The sequence below is a fragment of the Rhagoletis zephyria genome, unplaced genomic scaffold (assembly GCF_001687245.7).
Source record: "Rhagoletis zephyria isolate East Lansing unplaced genomic scaffold, Rhagoletis_zephyria_1.1 Rzeph_scaffold_00754, whole genome shotgun sequence".
NCBI lineage: Eukaryota > Metazoa > Arthropoda > Insecta > Diptera > Tephritidae > Rhagoletis > Rhagoletis zephyria.
Genome location: NW_016157838.1, coordinates 4,354 through 23,020, shown reverse-complemented (window position 1 = coordinate 23,020; position 18,667 = coordinate 4,354). Strand labels below are relative to the sequence as shown.

Here is an 18,667-nt window from a genome sequence, read left to right as displayed (position 1 = left end):
GTATGTTACCGCATAACTTTGGACTACGCCAACCGATTTCGATAATTCTTTTTGCATCGGAAAGGTAGTGTCTCAGAGGTAGTCCCATACTGGTTAAGATCCGATCAGCGGATCATGAGATATATATATATATTTTTTTTTTATATGGGAGTTGAAGTCGGTTTTTTTTTGCTAAAAATTACTAGTTTATACCTCCCTTAGTTTTTGTGCATATATTTCGTCGTATGCGACATAACATTAATGATTTGGTATGCCTTTTGTTGTGTGCGACACATCCCTGCAGGGAAACCGCGGACTAGCGCTTCTATTCCGCACTTCGTAGACGCTTTTTCATAGCTTAGTAATACAAAACCAAAATTTGTGTCAACATTTTAACATCTTGCTAATTCAGCTAAAGCCAAAGGTATGTAAACGTACATTTCTTAAAATCATTCAACCAAATTTAATTTCAAATTGAAAAAACATTTCTTTGNTAGCTTAGTAATACAAAACCAAAATTTGTGTCAACATTTTAACATCTTGCAAATTCAGCTACAGCCAAAGGTATGTAAACGTACATTTCTTAAAATCATTCAACCAAATTTAATTTCAAATTGAAAAAACATTTCTTTGAAAATATAGTTTAAAATCGCACACACGGAAGAACCGAAAAGATTGAAAAGTCATGATACTTTTTTCTTTCGTCTGCCGATTTTAGAACTGGTTCGGAACTACACAATTTAGGACTACTTCGGAACTATTGAAAAAGCGATGCAGTGGGGGGCAATTGACAATTCCANGGAACTACACAATTTAGGACTACTTCGGAACTATCTAAATGTACTAAAAACGCACCAGGCTCAAAACTACCCTACAAGAATTGTGTGATGGAAACTAACACATTCTCATTTACCTTACTAACACATTTACAAATTTTGCATTGGTTAAAAAGAGACAACTAAATAATGCCATAAGTCGGAGGAAGACGGAAGATCACATGTACACAAATGTTTACATCAGATTTTTTACACTGCCCTTTAGAATTTGATAGAGACTTGTGGGTAGCCAGTGACAGAAAGCTCTATCAGTCTTGCCACTCAAATGATTTGTCAAAAGATAGTCACTGTCCTTGCAGGGTAGAGATTTTCCCCACAGGTATATGACAAATTCCCATACAAACGTACTTTTTTTAATCATAAGACATTTGTCGTATGTACATCAAAACTTTGAATATTTACGACAATTTGACGATCCTCTGCTATATCGACACAATTAAAATTGGAAATTAAACTAAGTAGCTATTTTTTTTTTTTTTTTTTTACTTTAGCTTTCACTCAGTTTCCAATGAAATGAAAGAAATAAAAATGGAAAAAATAAAACATATTGTAACATACGACATCCATTCTCTGAGCNTGTACATCAAAACTTTGAATATTTACGACAATTTGACGATCCTCTGCTATATCGACACAATTAAAATTGGAAATTAAACTAAGTAGCTATTTTTTTTTTTTTTTTACTTTAGCTTTCACTCAGTTTCCATTGAAATGAAAGAACTAAAAATGTAAAAAATAAAACATTGTTTTGTAACATACGACATCCATTCTCTGAGTCGACGATATGTAGAGCTACAAAAGTACCGATAGTGATATGTACCATTAGATAGTTTCGATAGGTAGCATCGTTTAGAGCTGAAAAGCATACTCTACGTGTAGGAGCAAAACTAAACTTGTGTTCTTATTTTGAGGCCGCAAAACTCGAAAAAATTGAAAGATGGAGTCTGTAGTCGGCACTGGTCTCTTTTCTAGATCTACGGGTAGGGATGAAAAGATACGACTAAATACAAGTACATACTCGATACTATTCGTTCGATACGAAGTAAAAAACTTAACGGCTAATGTTAAATTGTAAAAAGTGTGCATCGAAAGAGTATCATTGAAAAAGGGTCACAGATTCTTACTGTCCATTTTTTATCCACCTTTTCCACTTGTCAGCGTAAATTTGTTTAAGGAACGAAAGAGATATTTTCGATTTCCAAATTTCAAATTTATCTTTTGTTCATAAAATTTAAAAATTTGTTGACGACAACAATTTTTGGCCCACTCCCAAAAAACAAAAAATTAAACGATGCACAATTTTAAAAATGCCGTAAAAATATATACATATGTCCAGTTTATAAATAACTAAAAATTATGCCCGATTTGTATTGGCCAAAAATTACAACAACAATTTAACACTTTAGGTCCTGCTTCCAAATAATCTACAATTTATGATCCGATTTTTTGCCACAAAAAATCATGTAAAATTTTAAAATTGCTATAAAATTATTTCCAGCCCTTAATAAACCAGTTTTTAAATATGTAATCAAAAATGTTGAGATTTTGAGTTTCCATTTTATGCAAAATTATGTTCAATTTTCAAGTTGTCATATATGTATTTATACCCAATTTTTAAGTTAGCAAAAATGTATCTAGGCATATTAAATTTTTTAATGAACCAAAATATAATATCAAATTTTTAAATTGCCTACAAATTATATCTGGTCCTTGAGTAACCAAAACATATGTATGCCAAGTTTTTAAGTTATAAAAAATATGTATAGTCCTTAAGTAACCAAAACCTTACGGCCAGTTTTTAATCACCCAAAATTTAAATTAATTTTTTTAAATTAGCAAATTCTGTATGTATGTCTACTGCTTAAGCAACCAAAAGTGTACGCCCAGTTTTTGAATCACCAATACTTTTTCTCCAACCTTTTCAAAATTTTAAATGACAAAGAATTTATAACCACTTTTTAGTATACCAGTTTTTTAAAATTGTCAAATTTATTTCCTCATTTCATACTGCTCAATAATTTATATGCATGTAAAAATAAAACATTTAAAGATATTACAAAATTTAATAAAATTTTTATTTTTTTCTTCAATCTATTCTAGCTGCTTTCACCAAAGTGCAAATTTAATTACATCAAAAATCCTGCGAAATGTATATACATATATGTATGTACATATGTACATACGTGTAAACAGCCGAAGCGTATATGCCACTATGGCAGTTGAGAGGTAAGCCTAGAAAACGCCTGCGCGGTTGATGGTGTGAATTGTTGAAAAGTAATCACATTTCAGTTGTTTAAGCCAGAAAGATTTTTGGGCAATACACAGCTGTCAGTATCACATGACAAACAAGCGGGGAAAAAGTTGCAAAAAAATCAAAAAAAATACATATGTACATATATGTATATTAGACTGCATCACTCCCTATACAAAAAAAAAAATCGGTACGGGTTTTCCATTGTAATTATAAAATCTATTATATTTTAAGATGAACACCAAAATATTTCTGAAAAATATTAAGATTTAAGCGAGCTGGACCGATTTGTAAATACCTCCAAAAATGGAGTTTTTTATGAATAAAAATAGTTTCTTAAAGATGTGTTTTTTGGAAAAATCCCCTCAAATGACAAATCGGTTTAAGCTTAAAAACTTTACATGAAAATACTTAAAAAAAAAAAAAAAAATAAAATCTTGAACGGAATTGTAATAATGAGATTTTTGATGTTGTTTTTTTTCACTTTTTTCAGAGATTGGTATAAGAAAAACTTGAATAACTGAACCTAAGCTCTTCCGATTTAGACTTGTGAGGTATCACTGGAAAGGTATTTTCTCACCCTTTGTATTGTTTGTTAAGAAGCTCATTCAAAGGATTAAAGAGAAAGGTAGGATGAACGAACATCATTCAAAGTTGAATTAAGATGTGTTGGTATTAAAAAAAAAAATGGGAACACGAATAACTTTTTTTGCACATAAATCAAAAAATAGTGGGAAAATGTCTTTCTACTTTTGACCCAGTTATTTAAGTTTTTCGCAAATCAATCTTCGAAATAAGTAATAAAGCAGCATCAAAAATCTCATTATTACGATTCCGTTGAAAAGATTTTTAAATATTTTTATGCAGAGTTTTTAAGCCTAATCTGTTTTATCATCCGAGAGGACTTTTTTCAAAAAGTTCTTTAAGAAACTATTTTTATTCATATAAAAACTCCATTTTTGGAGGTATTTTCAAATCGGTCCATCTCGCTTAAATCTTAATATTTTTTCGAAATATTTTGGTGGACCTCTTAAAATATAGTAAATTTTGTAATTCCGCCGGAAAACCGCACCTTTTTTTTGGTGATGCGGTCTAATGTATATAAATACATATGTAACACATATGCGTGAAACGGCAGCAGGCATATGTACATACATTCATACATATGTATGTATATACGAAATACCCGTATCCACAAAAATTGTGCGGAAAAAAGTGACAGCACAAATCCATATTGTAAGTCGGCGTTGAGCTTTGTTGCTCTGGCGCTCATCGTCATCAACTTTGTGAGACATAATATGTACATATAAAATGCGGGTGTAACGCATTTACATACATACATACATATGCACATACAAATGCACATATGTATAGTTTATATATAAACATATACATACATATGTACATAGGTAAATATAAATGTAGATTTATCTATGTAAGATACAAATTTACATTCATTTCCACCAACGAACATCGCACGTAAAAAAAAACATGTCCTGTGGCAACGCGCGCAGTGGCTACTTGAGTAAACAATGTAAATACGCTATAATACTATTTGCAGAAATTAAACGTGAAAAACATCTCTTAAGTTTAATTGAAAATATTTTATTAATATTCAGTTTCCAAAATGTCATCTATGAATAATTTTTTAACAGGGTTGCCATCACTCAAAGAATAAAATAAAAAAGAAATGATTTTTAAATATACCAAATGTAGCCATTTTTATGAATACTCATAAGTTTATTTAAACATAATTTTTTTTTTATTTTATTCTTTGATAGGTAGTACCCCTGCTCAAAAACTATTCATAGATGACATTTTTCTGAAATAGTACGATGATGCTTTCTTTGGATATGTTCCATAATTATTTTGTAAAAAATTTTACACAACTTTGAATTGAGCCAGTGGCCGGTTTTGTAACCAGTAAGAATTTGTTGCTACCTCCGGTCCCCTTTAAGAGCGTCGATAAAAAAATTAACTTCTTCACATAATTTGAGTGTCGTGGTAGTTTCAATGGAGATGGCGTTCATCAGTTTATTATCAATTGTGTCCATTGTAAATGCTTAAACTGAGTGTAATTTAAGGGGGACACTTCCCGCTAACCAGAGCTATTCTATCCTAAGCGGGTGAAATTAAGTGAGCCTCCGATAGTGCAACTTTTCTTTTCTCCGTCAGTCGATTCATTCTTGGTTTTCATCCTGTTAAACCAGCCCGCACCATCAAAAAGAACATGTGGTTCCTCGCGTGATCATCAAGCGCAATATATTTCTCTGCTTACAGATTTTCAACAATTTCCTTTGTTCCTTTGTCTATAGAGGCCCATTACGAACCAGAAAAGCGAAGGTTACATACATACATATATGTGAGCTCTGCGAGCACATCTGCGCTCTTAAATTCGCCTGCTTGTCATCGCCGACATGCAACCATTGATGCTCGCGGAACTATGCTGTCGCTAGTAGCCAACCTCTCAGTCAAACGCTGCTCTCGAAACTCGCCTCTTAATTGCTTCTCCTTCATACCAAGACGAATCTATACAAGGTGGTGTTATCGGATCCGCTGATTTTACGGCGAATTTGTACCTTTTGTCAAAATGATGTGTTTGTTGTAATTTGGCTATGTAATGATTGTCAATGTGCGTATAATTTGTTGTTGTAATTTTTGTTTTTGTTCTTTTAACACCATCTTGTATAAATTCGCCTTGCTCCATACTGTTCTGAATTGAGCTAGGAAATTGTACAGTATTTCGATTTGCTCGCAGAATACCATTCGATGTCGAACCGCGACCTACCTTACTATCTCTTTAACCCGAATAAAGCGCTCGCTCTGGGTCATCTACGACTCCCGAGCGCTGTACAATAAATAACTCCGCCTTGTATTTCCATAGAACTTCCCTCCACTCTCTATTTCGCACATGCCTATATTTTAAGCTTGGCGGCCGCTATAGTGTAGCGGTTAGCAGTGCGCGGTACCACTCCACGGGGCCTGGGTTCAAGCCCGGTTCAACCCAACAACAAAAATAAAATAAAAAACAAAACAAGTTTTTTCTAATTGCGGTTGCCTCTCGACAGGCAATGACATGCCTCCGCGTGTATATCCGCCAGGAAAAACTGCTGCTCATAAAAATACAATCGCTGTTCGGAGTCGGCGTAAAACTGTAGGTCCCTCCCCTTAGTGGGATAACATCAAGCGTACGCCACAAATCGTAGGAGAAGTTTGGCCAACAACTATTATCATTATATTATATTATGCCGAGCTCACAGATGGGGAGCAATTTTAGCGTGCCAAAAGTCATTTTAAAATTTTGCCTTCGAATTTTCTGGTATTCTCTGAAATTGAATTGTATAAGAGTAGTTGTTAAATTCAAGACAAACTTATTTTACAGAAATTCCTCTAACTCTATTTGTATAATTTGCTTTTGCAACTTCTTTTAGTGCTGACCTTACTGATTGGTAGAGCTGTTTTCGCGGGTTATGTCTTGATCCTAAACTTTTGGGCATGTTCGAGGCACGAAATAACTTGCTGTCTCCATTAGCGTACAGCCATCGCAGGAGATCTGTCAGTTTCATCACAAGCGAAGTGCTCATCGCAGGGAAATATTTGCACTTGGGGCATTTCATCGCAGAAGATTTCATTTCAAAAAGTGCTTACGAGTACATTCCACATGGCGAAAATTACTATATTCGCAAAAAATAGATTAATCCACGTTGTTTTGAATATATATATATATTGAATAGAAAAACATAACTTTATGAAAATTCGAAAGTTAAAACAAGCTGTGAAACTATCTCAGTGTACGGACTACGAAAAAATTAAATTTGGTAGATTTTACGTACAAAAAATGGTAGAAGTTGATAAATTTTTTAAAAGAAACCATATCAGATTGTTTTAACTCATATAGGATTGAAACATGGCGAATTCATATAAGATGGTGTTGCCAGAGCAGCAGGATTTTCGCCTCGGTGGTTCTTAATGTCGAAATGATGTATTTGTTGTAATTCTTACTGGCATAGTGCGTCAAATTTGTTAGATAGTGTAGTTTTTTTTTTTTGTACTCGCGCTTTCACCTAATATGAATTCGCCTTGAGACAAATTGTATTTTTATATAAAACAACAAAAATGTATTTCCCATGAATAAAATATTCATCAGAAAGCCTATACATAAAACTGGGACCGAATCACAGCATCCGTTATTGAACGAAATTTGAGTCGAATCGAATGAAATAAAATGGCAGCTGTTTTTTTCTCCTTTTCAATTTGAATTGAAAAGGCGAAGTCGCTACCGAATGCCTGCCGTATAAAATTTGATTCGCTCACGGATACCCTCATTCGGGCCTTGTATTAATTTCATAGGAGGGAGGCTCAAACGCTTATTCTCCGTCAAAGTTAACTTTTCATTTTTATTTAAGGTGTGTTCGATGACAAAATATATGCATATCGTCGATGTTTTTGCAAAACCGCCCATCGACCAGTTGCATAACCGCCTAAATCGCCGTTGTGGCAAAAATGAGATTTGGTAACCCTGAACTCCAGACATCGATATTTATGCATAAAAATCGTTAGATCGTTATTAAAACAACAGATTTGTAAAATAATAGCTAGAGAAAATACCGCCTATCAAGACAATGCCTTCAAAGAATAAACCGTTTTTTCGCTATCATGCAAAATTTGAGTGCCGTAAGATAGGCGGTTTGTTTATTTAAATCTCGTTGTTTTCTTGTCGCAAAACATTGGTAGATTTTTAGCCTTTGTTGGTAAAAATGGTAGACAAAATAATATAGCTAAAAAGTTGGTAGATCTACCAATAAAGTGGTGAAGTCCGTGCACTGAACAACCGATATCTCCTGCTATCTAACTCCTGCAATTGCGATGAGCGGTCTTCACAAGCTTCTATCGCAGCCGATGAACAATCGGTAATGGAGAAAGCAAGTGAAAGCGGCGTTACTGCCAAACTCATGAAAATAAGCGACACTGTTGCAACTGCCCAACTGATAAAACGTTGCTTGAAATTCACACCGAACGTAATACATACTTTAATTATTCGCGCAACACTGCGGCTGTGATTGCAACTCGAACAAGGGCTTTTATTTAGATCAGTTACTATCAAAATCAGCAGCTGTCCGCGAACATAGATTTTGTGAGCCCTTTGTAGATCAGGCACAACCAAAGACAGCTTTTAACTTCTGCGTGTCCATATAAAATGACTTTGATAGATTTTTTATAAGCGCACACAGGATAAAAGCTCTATCTGGTAGTCGGCGGTATAGATGAAAATGGAGTTAAAGCTTTTGGCTATATTCATAAAAGATAAAGTGGCTTTAAAAAAGCTCTATAAAATTATATTTTCATACAGTTTTTATATTTACAAGGCATTTCAAGTTTCCTTCTTTTTTTTTGTGAATTTCTTTGTCCTTTACTCTGTGCGGGTGCATACTAAATGTAAGTTAATCAGACACGGCCAAACCACATCCTGCGGGATGAACTCACTGAGAGTAAAAGTTCTCTCGGGCCTAACTGGTATACTCCGTGGGAGAAGCTTTTTAAAGCTTTCTAATGCTTTCCATAGATTTCATATGGGAGCTAACAGAATTAAAGCTCCCCTGATATTCACTGATAGAAATCAATGGAATGTTTTAAAAAGTTTCAAATATGGCTGTGTTTTGGTCCTGAATGCATACAACCATAGCTTGATGATGGACACCCACGTAACGCCTTGACCACGGCCAATGCTTTTTAACTTTTCAAGCTTTGTATTCCTTTCGTAAAATGGTGAATTTTTACTGACTAAGATATTCGTGTACCACGGATGAAAGCATAAGATTGAACAAACACAGGAAAGCTCTTTAAGAGTCGCTTTTTTCGATTTTGCAAATTTGTTTTATAAACAAGTAATTTTTAAGCAAAAAACAAAACCGACCTCAATTCTCATATACAAATTTAAGATTACCGTTAATTTCTTTTAATTAGTATGGCACTACCTTTCCGATAGAAAAAGAATTATCGAAATCGGTTGACGTGATCAAAAGTTAAGCGGTAACAAACATAAAAAAAAAAATCAAAAAATAATCCGACGTATTGATAACCTTCTCCTTTTTTGAAGTCGTATAAAAATAAGTGCGTAGAATAAATGGAGATTGTAGTACATATGTATAGTATATGTAGGTATTGTAAGTACACACCATTTTGGTTGGGCATTTACTTGCCTCTGTCGCTACAACATAAATGCAATTCAATATCCAAAACAGCACTCGCTACAAAAAACAACATACGTACATTAGGATGAATCACTCTCCCTACAAAAAAAGCGGTACTCTTTTTCCATCGAAATCAAAAACTTATCATATTTTAAGACATCCGCAAAAATAATTTGGAAAAATATTAAGATCTACATGAGCTGGACCGATTTGAAAACACTTCCAAAAATCTTTTTTTTTTATTTAAAAAAAAACAGTAGTTTTAACAAATATTATATCTCAAAAATCACTTTAGATGAAAGAAGAGTTTTAGCTTAAAAAGTCTGAATGAAAATGTTTGAAACGTTTATCAACGGAAAATAACGAGATTTTTGGAGGTATTTTCAAATCGGGCCAGCTTACGTAAGATATAAAATTTTTTCAAAATATTTTTGCGGAAGTCTTAAAATGTAAAAAGTTGTATATTCCCGTGGAAAAGTCAATTTTTTTTTTTACGAGGCATCCTAATGCGCATACATAAGTATACTTGTATATATGCATTTGTATCTCAGCATACGAGCAATAAGTGTAGCGCACTGAATACACAGGTTAGTTAGTCACCCACGCCATACAGCGGACTTTAACAAAAGCATCACCCCGCAAATGCGCCATTTTCACAAATCTGTTGTCCTCGCTACATTTGCGCTTCATGCCATCCGCAAAGTTCTCCCCACCAAGCTCCAAACATGCCTCCATGCTGTGTTTGTACAACTCTTCAAATGCTATTTTTCGCTTACAAATGTACATACATATGTATATATTTGATATACATATATAGTATGTACATAATACTACATATCTACACACATACGAGTATTTCAATCCATGTTTACCAGCACTCAGCTTCATGTATCCTGCTGATATGGATTTTTCAATCAAAAAAATCTTTGCATATTCGTGCTTTTTTCGTGCTTTTTTGTTTGATTTCATCGTTGCTGCTGTTGTTGTTGTTGTTGTTTTTATCTTCTCAACGCCTTTTACCATGTTTTCCATGTTCATGTCGTCGTCCGCTTGGGAGATTTCCACTGCCAGCTCAGCGCGCAATGATCCACAAACGGAATAATGGATTTTTGGATTTTCTCTTTGTCCGTCTGTTATAATTGTCCTGCGCTGTATATATACTACACATATGCAATAGATTTTAGTGCTGCATTGTTGGCGGACTGTGCGCTTTAAAATCACACATTACTCAAATTAATTTTAATTTTTTTTTCCTCCTGTTTTCGTCATTTTTCATGTTTTTGCCATTTCACTTTGTGCTTTGCCTTTGCTTTGGCTATTGTTGTTGTTGTTTTTACTATACTTGTGTATGTGCTCTTTTGGCGCTGTCAACGCGTGGCTCATCGTCGCCAGTTTTAATTAACTGGGGAGTACACAACAACTCCGCAGGCTAGTAGTTGGGTGCCGGCGGCGGCGACAGTTGGCGAATTGATGAAACTCATCAGGTGAAATGTGGCGGTGTTTTAAAGTTTTGCCAAGTTTAATTTTTTACGTTTTTTTTTTTTGCTTTAAATTCACACTTAAAAACATATGCGGTATCTAAAGAACTTTTTGCGGATTTTTGCGCTTAAAATTATTTTGCTTTTTGAAGCATTTTCTTTTGTTATGGTAAACAAATGAAGCTTTTTTTCAATTAAAAGTTTATACTGAATTTTGACAGTTCATTTACCGTCCATTGCCCAGATAGATTTGCACTACGACTTTGTGTCTATTATGCCCTCAAGACTCATTACAAAAATCTCGCCTAGAAAGAGGTGCAATGTGGTCTCCGCCGCCGTATTACAGTAGGGGCAATGGTCATCTGAGTTAATTCCTAGGCTGTTTGAGTGGCTTTGGAGCTTGCAATGGCACATCAGTATACCTGTAATATGTCTTGGCTTATCTTTGGAAGAATGCTTAACGTCATTAATTTGTTGGATTTGCAACTTCCTATACAATGTGCTCTTCCAAGCAGCTGCTCCTCTGCTCTTAACCCTGAAACTTGTTCGGTGTAAAAATTTCAGAAAAGTTTCGTTTTATTTATTTTAATTTTTTTTCTATGATAATGTGAAATTATTTGTGTTTAAAATTAAATAAAAACATGTAACGACTTTTTTTAGACTTTTCCTAAGCACATCTCAAAAGCTATGTTTTTTCTGCTTCAAAGCTTTCAAAAAAGATTTTCCCACTTTTCAGCCATTGAGAAAAGTAAAAGCTTTTCTTATGGAAATAATTCAAAAATGTTTTTTTTTTTACTTTTCCATTCATTTAATGTTTCTACGTATAAGATTACGCATTTTCTAGGTATACTTTTCAAACCAGCTTAAACTTTTTAATTGTTTGTTTGGGAAAATTAAAAAAAAAAAGCTTTAATACTTTTCCAGAATTTGAGAAAATACGTGGTTTGCGTAAAAATATTTTATGAAGCTTTTTTTAAGTAATTTTGCTATAAATGGGATTTTTGGTATATGTAAGAGTTTAGTTTTTCTGTGTATTTAAAATATACTACTCCTGCCTACCTTTAGTTCATACATTTTGAAAAATATTTCCGCTTCAAGATTGAATGAACTAAAAAAGTGAAGTGTATGACTACAACCAGCTCTTTTATAGAAAATCAAGCTTCGTCGTTTTTTTTTTAATTTTTTCCAAGAAAACTTTTTTTTTGAAAAAATTCAGAACAGCTTTTTTAAATTTATGAGGAAATATTGTGGAAAGCTTCGTCGCAATTTTATTAATTTGTTTAGAAATTTTTTCCACCAAGAAAAGTTTTTTTTCTGAAAAAGTTCAGAACAGCTCTTTTAAATTTTTGAGATAATACGACTTTCCCCTCTAAGATAAATGTAAAAAAATGCCCTTTTAACTGTATAATGCATTTTAAATTTTGATAAAACTAAGGCTTTTTGAATGTAAAACTTATTATTTCTTTTTTTTTTCAAGTTAGTTTAATTAATTTTTTGTTGAAAAGTCAGGCTTTGTAAAAATATTCTATTTTAAATTTTTTTTTAACAGATTTTTTGTCAAGTAAATTAAGTTATGTCTAGAAAAGTTGGTGAATTCTGTAAGAAATTTTTAGAATAGCCTTTTTTATTTTTCAGTAACTGTAGAAAGTAAAGTGTATACAATTCATTTTGCACAAAAAAATTCCAAAAATGTTTTTTAACTTTTTCAATTTGTTGTTTTTTTTTCTGAAAAAAGTAAAACTTTATGTATACAATTCAGACCATTTTCTTTTAACTTTTTTACTATCTTTTTAAGATACATATCTAAGTATTAAAACATCTGCTTTATTTTATTTTATATTTTTTTATTTTTTTATTAACTTTTATCAGCACGCAGAATTTAAAAAAATAGACATTTAAGATTTTGTTTTTTTTTTTTTGAATATAGTAAAATTCTTCAAGGAACATTTTGGACCTTTAACTGCTACCACAACGTGTCCTTTTGACCCTATTTGAAAGTTAAAGGATTAAAATGGTACACACAAATTTTGAACTACAAACTCTACTAGTAAGCGGTAAGCGAAAATATACTGCAGATTTAACCAGCTGTTAGACATAGCAAGTGCAAGTCCTTTTCAAAAGTCTGTCAAACTCACATGGCAACTCTTGGTTGGTTTGACAGCACTTGCGGCAAAAATTAAAATTGCTAGTGCAGCACGAGCAAGTTGAAATTATTTCTCGAAAGCGATTTGCATAATTTCAGTTGCAGTTACACCTTGCAATTTTTATTTCCGAAAGTGATGTCTGCAAATCTGCAAAAAGGACTTTCTGGCTGTTTACACGGGAAAGTAAACTTTCGCTTTTGCATTTTGACAGCAAAACGCGTAGAAAAAGCGCTTGCATTGTCACGTTTAACAGCACCTTAAGAGTAAATACATACATACATACATATATAATATTTCATGAAAAATAATAATATTCTTTACCAAAAAGACGAAACTTTAATCCTCTTAAAAAATATGATGCTGCATCTCATCTAAAACTAAATAAATAAATAAGTATTCGGTGCTAACACATCAGCACAGCTTCTACTCCAATTTGTGGTGAGCGTTGTGGTTTTATAAGAACCCTTTTCAAACAGAAATACCCTCGGAGATTTACCATTGCCCGGCCAGTGGCGACCGATATTTAAAACTATTTAATTTTTTTTTAATAAATATATTTAAAACTGGCGTAGTTTTTTTCATTTTTTTTTTATGTTTTTCAGATTTTTACTGGCTTTCAATGCCTTCATTTCAGAAACTTTTTTTTGGGAAGTTAAATTATTTCATAAAATACTATTTTTTTCTGTGTAAAAATTTCGAACATTAAAACATTTTAATATTTTTTTTTTTTAATTTCTCTCTGTGAAAATTAAAAAATCCTTTTTCCTTTTATAGTGGGCCCGCAAGTACACCTATATATGTATGTGTGTGTGTAGCTTTTTAACTTTTTTAAATTGATTTTTATATAAAATGGCACAGTTTTTAACCTTTTTTAGAAAATGTTTTTCAAATTTTTATTTTTTTCCAATTCCTTTATTTCAAAACCCTGTTTTTCTGGGAAGTTAAGTTATTTCATAAAATCCCAATTTTTTCTGTGTAAGATGTAAAATTTTTGTTTGCCTTTTAAAAAAATTGAGAAAAAATTTCAAACAAAAAAATCTTTTTACCTTCCTTTTATTAGCTTGGGATGTAACTATGTAATACAGATGCGCCTAAAAGATGCAGCGATTTCTATTCTCAAGTTACATACCTGCTGACCAGGCATGGGCAGAGAACGAGCACACGCTCAAAGAGCATGACCATCACGTGTACGCAATGTTGCCACAAAAAATTTACCAAATACTTCAAAAACAAACGAAAAATCCTCAAAATCCGAACAAATTACTCAAAATTTTCTTATTACAGATATGAGTATTGTGTACTGCATACTAGCGTGGGCCGAAAATCCGCTTTTTTTAGAATTTTTTGTTCGTAATAGCAAAAATATGGCTCATTATGCTTAAAAAAAAACAATCTGTGTGGAATTTGGAATTTTTTGGTCAATATCCTATCCTATCGCCCAAGTCCATCAAAGTTCAATATGCTCAAAAAATATAAATTAATAAACAAATTAATTAACATCTTCTTTTTACTAAAATTGCACTAATATTCTAAAGTATTAGTCCTACAGAATTTGGTATATGAACCTTTTTTGTAGAGAACCGAAGTTAGCTAAGAGAAAATTTTTTTTAGAACTTGAACTTTGATGGACTTGGGCGAGCCTAGGATATTGACCAAAAATTTTAACACTTCACAAAGATATTTTTCAGAGCATAATGAACCATATTTTTGCAATTACCAATCAAAATTCTAAAAAAAAACTGATTTTCGGCCCACGCTACTGCATACTATTTACAGGTTCAAATAAAGTATCACCGTTATTTTATTTATGCCTTGGTTTGTATATAATATTGCAGCAACTATGTCAGTGCTCAGTCTGGTCCTCAAGTCAGTCCTACACATTTTTAAACTACTAAATATACATTCTACTGAAGCATTAGAAAGGGCTATATTAGTAATGCAGATATATTTTTTTTTTTAATTGGGAAGCTTATATGAACCTAAGAATCTTTTAATTCAAAAACTTTTCCTATAATTTTCTAGATCTAATGAGGAGTCAATATGAATATCCTTATGATCGAACAATGCGTGTTCTCTCCATTCGTTACTGAGATTTTGCTAATTTATAATAAGTTGAAAATATAACGATGGAATGAAAAAAATTATCAATAACATTTTGAATATTTAACAGCAAATGCAGATGAGCGAAAAACACGAACACGACACAAGCGGCTTGTCAAACCAACGAAATATCCCTTTCCTTAAGCTATTTATGTTGTGAATGGGGGTGTTTGAAGGTTTGACAGCCGTTTGAGGGAAAAGTGAACGAAAATCAAAATTTTTTGATTTTCTGGCCGCCAGGTTTGAAGAATCTTTGACAAGCCACTTGTGTGGTGTATTTCGCTCTTTATAAAACTTCGGAAAGCTTTTTGTTCAAAAATTTGCGATTTAACAACTCTCTTGTGTAAAACATGGCTGCATTTGTTATCTGCAAATATATCGAGAGAAAATTCCTCAAAATAAAAATCCTCAAAAAATACTCAAGCGCACCCGAAATTCCTCACGTTTTGAGGAATTACTCACAAAGTGGCAACACTGCGTGTACGTATACACAAGCAAGAGCGTATACGATGAGAACGCGGCAGCAAGCAAAATGAATTAGGCACACTAACACATTCTCACTTTTAGCGATCGCTTGTTTGATGGTAGTGCCCACCTCTGCTGATGACAGTACGAATGGCAATTATAATAGGGAGGTTTTAGTTTTTTAAACTATAATTTTATTTTATTGATAACAAAATAAAGCTTTTTCTGTGCATATTTCTAAGAAATAATGCTTTTCGGTACGCAAATGTTTTGGAATTTCCCTTTTTATTTTTTTTTTTACAATTTATTCATTTTATTTTTTTTTTGTCAAAAAAAGCTTTTCTCAGGAAAGTTAAATTATTTCCCGAAAGTATAAGTTTTTTATATGTAAAATTTCAAAACGGCAATTTTCTTCAGGAATGGGGTGTTAGACTTGCCCCAGATAGCGAAAATTTACAATCAGAGTATTCATCTATACGCCTAAATGTCTCGCCAGTGTGTAAACCTCGTAAAAAAACCGGGTTTCCATACAAAATTCATCAAGTTTAGGAGTTTTACGTGACTGCGAGGCATTTACGCATTTAGATGAGTTGCCACAATATTTTTAATATTTTTTCTATTAGAAATTAGCAATCTCAATGTACGAGCATGTTTTCCGAAGTTACATTTTAAAAGTTCTTAAAATACAATTCTCAACTACAACTACAACTAATGCACCAATAAAGAAAGCTTTCTATACGCGCTTAGAGCAAAAGTGCACGCTGGTCGCCGATCGCTTTAGCCACGTACATATGTGGTATGTACATACATACTCTTCAAATACACAACGGATTTCTTGTAAAATTCAAATTTTTTTTTAGAGAATTATGAAAATTGTAAACCAACATTTTCTGCCAGCATTTAGCCACCAAAGGCGATCTGATATTTTCTCACTGCCTTTCATAAAATGCACATCACATCACAGTTTGAAGAAAAATCTACTTATTCTTTAAAATTTCTCGCCCTCCCACAAAACTTACCGTCGGCAATTTTCTTTTTAGGTAAAACGGCTTTAAATGCCGATACCGGCTGATAATCTTGCTGCGTTTGATCACTGCGTAGCTGTTGTTGTTGTTGTTGTTGGTGCTGCTGTTGTTGTACGCGCTGTTGTAGTAATTGCGTTGGATTTGGTATTGTTGTAGCCATATTAGAGCGCATATTTAAATCGCGCAAAGGCATGTTGCCTGTTGTGCTGCCGCCGCCGCCGCCACCTATGCCACTGGCGCTAACAAAATTGGTAGGAAAATCAGCGGCAACAGCAGGTTTAAAATTGCCCAAACTATAATCGAGCGGTAGATGGTGTTGCTGTTGCGCGGAGCATACACTTGTTGGCGGCAATGTGGCATGTGAATGCGGCTGTGGCTGTGGCGCCGCCGGCGCTTGCAGTGGCGTTGGTTGTGTGGCAGCCGACGGCGATTGCTGTAAATTCGATTCAATTTTTACAATTTCCATTTTTGGGAATGCAGAAAGCGGAGTTTTTGATTTCTTCTTTTTTTGTTTTTGGCTTTTGGTTTGATATCACAGAAACACTAAAAATATATATCTACCTATATTTTTTTAAGGGACAGCTGCACTTGCACTTTGCTTTATTATTTTTTAGTTTAGCAGCGCTTAGCTTAAATTTAGTTATTTAATAACGCACATTTGTGGAATGTTTCTCCTGGTTCGTTTCTAATGCGAAAATTTTGAATCTTTCGTTTTTTGTTCAATTTCCACTTTTTATTATCGCTTTTGACATCGCGCGCGTGACATTTTGTAAATTTTTACAGTCACTTATTCGCATTGCACTCACACACGAGCCTATCCGCCAGTTGGTTGGTGTGTCTTCAGCGTCGTCTAATGTACTAACAGTAAAATTAATCACTGCTTCAGTGGCTACCATCTGCAACGTCGCAAACTGAGTGAAACTGATTTCCCAAAACTGACTCTGAGACTTCTCGTTGTGCGCGTACGTACGCACACTTGTCGTCGTTATCGTCGTTGTTCGTTTTTGTGACGCGCCGTAACCCCCGCGCTAATGGCACTACTGTTGTCGCACTCCTCGTACCGCTGAACCTGCTGCGCTACAGCAGAGGTTGATGCTGTGTCACAGATATCCCATCAGAGTGCTGGCGCTAGCGCTGGCGATGGCAATGGTGGTTAGGCGCATAGAGCGCTTGAAAACTTTTGCGCGTAGAGCGGCGAGCAGACGCAAGAGGCGCATATGTGAATTCAGCGAGCGCACGAGATGAGTATGTACCGCGCGTTCCAAGTGCTGGCCACAATAGCGGCAATAACATCCCCACCCAATCCAAAAAGCCAATCCGACGCTTCCAATTGATGGGATTTTTCGACTTAGATTGGAAGAAATCAAGAAAGCCAACTAACGCTAACGACCGCTACGATGAGTGCGCTTGCGGAGGGTGGCGGTGTGCTGGTAGTTGGGGACGGCGCGCGCGACGTTTGCGGAGCGTTAACGCTGGCGCCAATAGGTCGTGAGGGGCAGTGTAGCCAGAAACTGCAGGCGTGTGCTGGTGAGAGCGCGCTTATATGTACATACATATAGTGGATATAAGTGAATAGAGCGAGCGCACGCGGGCACGTATGTAGAACAAAATTTCATCCGTATTTCAGTTCATATGCAACAAAAATCTGCGCTATGTAACGCGGCGCGATTTCCAGCGACGGCCGAACTGCGATTTGCATTTAAAACCAACCGTTCTGTGGCGACCACTGTGATACCGTTCGTTTGAGTGCGGCGCACTAACTGACCGAGTGTATAATGTACAAAAATATGTAGCGCGTATAGCGTAGGAACGATCACCCACATCGGTGAATGTGTGCGTAGCGCCCATCGTTGACTGCTTGCATTCCAGAGCCGCAAAACGCCGCCGTCGCCGCAGCGCGCAGTAAATATCACATAGCGCGCGTGCAATTGTAGCGATAACATCAACAACAACTCTGATACGAACATAAGAAAAGCAGCGAGCTGGCACTACCACCACCAACACCACTAAATCAGTGGTTGACAAACATCTAAACGCCCGCTGTTTCCGGCACCCTTGCGCGCGCGCTCCGCTTCCGCTTGCCTTTCATTCGCGCGCACGTTCCGACTCCATGTTTTCTGCGTCTAACGGTGTTAGGTGCGAGCGAGCGCACTATAGCGGCAACGGTTAATCTGCTAATTTCTTACTGATATAAGCGC

At 34.7% G+C, this 18,667-nt stretch overlaps 1 protein-coding gene across 1 annotated transcript in view; it reads right to left on the bottom strand.

Moving 5' to 3' along the window:
• The window catches only part of sens-2 (zinc finger transcription factor senseless-2), a 71,277-nt gene extending 54,342 nt beyond the window's left edge, over positions 1 to 16,935 (bottom strand). The window contains exon 1 of the mRNA XM_017614001.1: positions 16,464 to 16,935. Coding sequence (XP_017469490.1) covers positions 16,464 to 16,935 — 472 coding nt within the window. The remainder of the gene's footprint in view (positions 1 to 16,463) is intronic.
• Between the last annotated feature and the right edge of the window lie 1,732 nt (positions 16,936 to 18,667).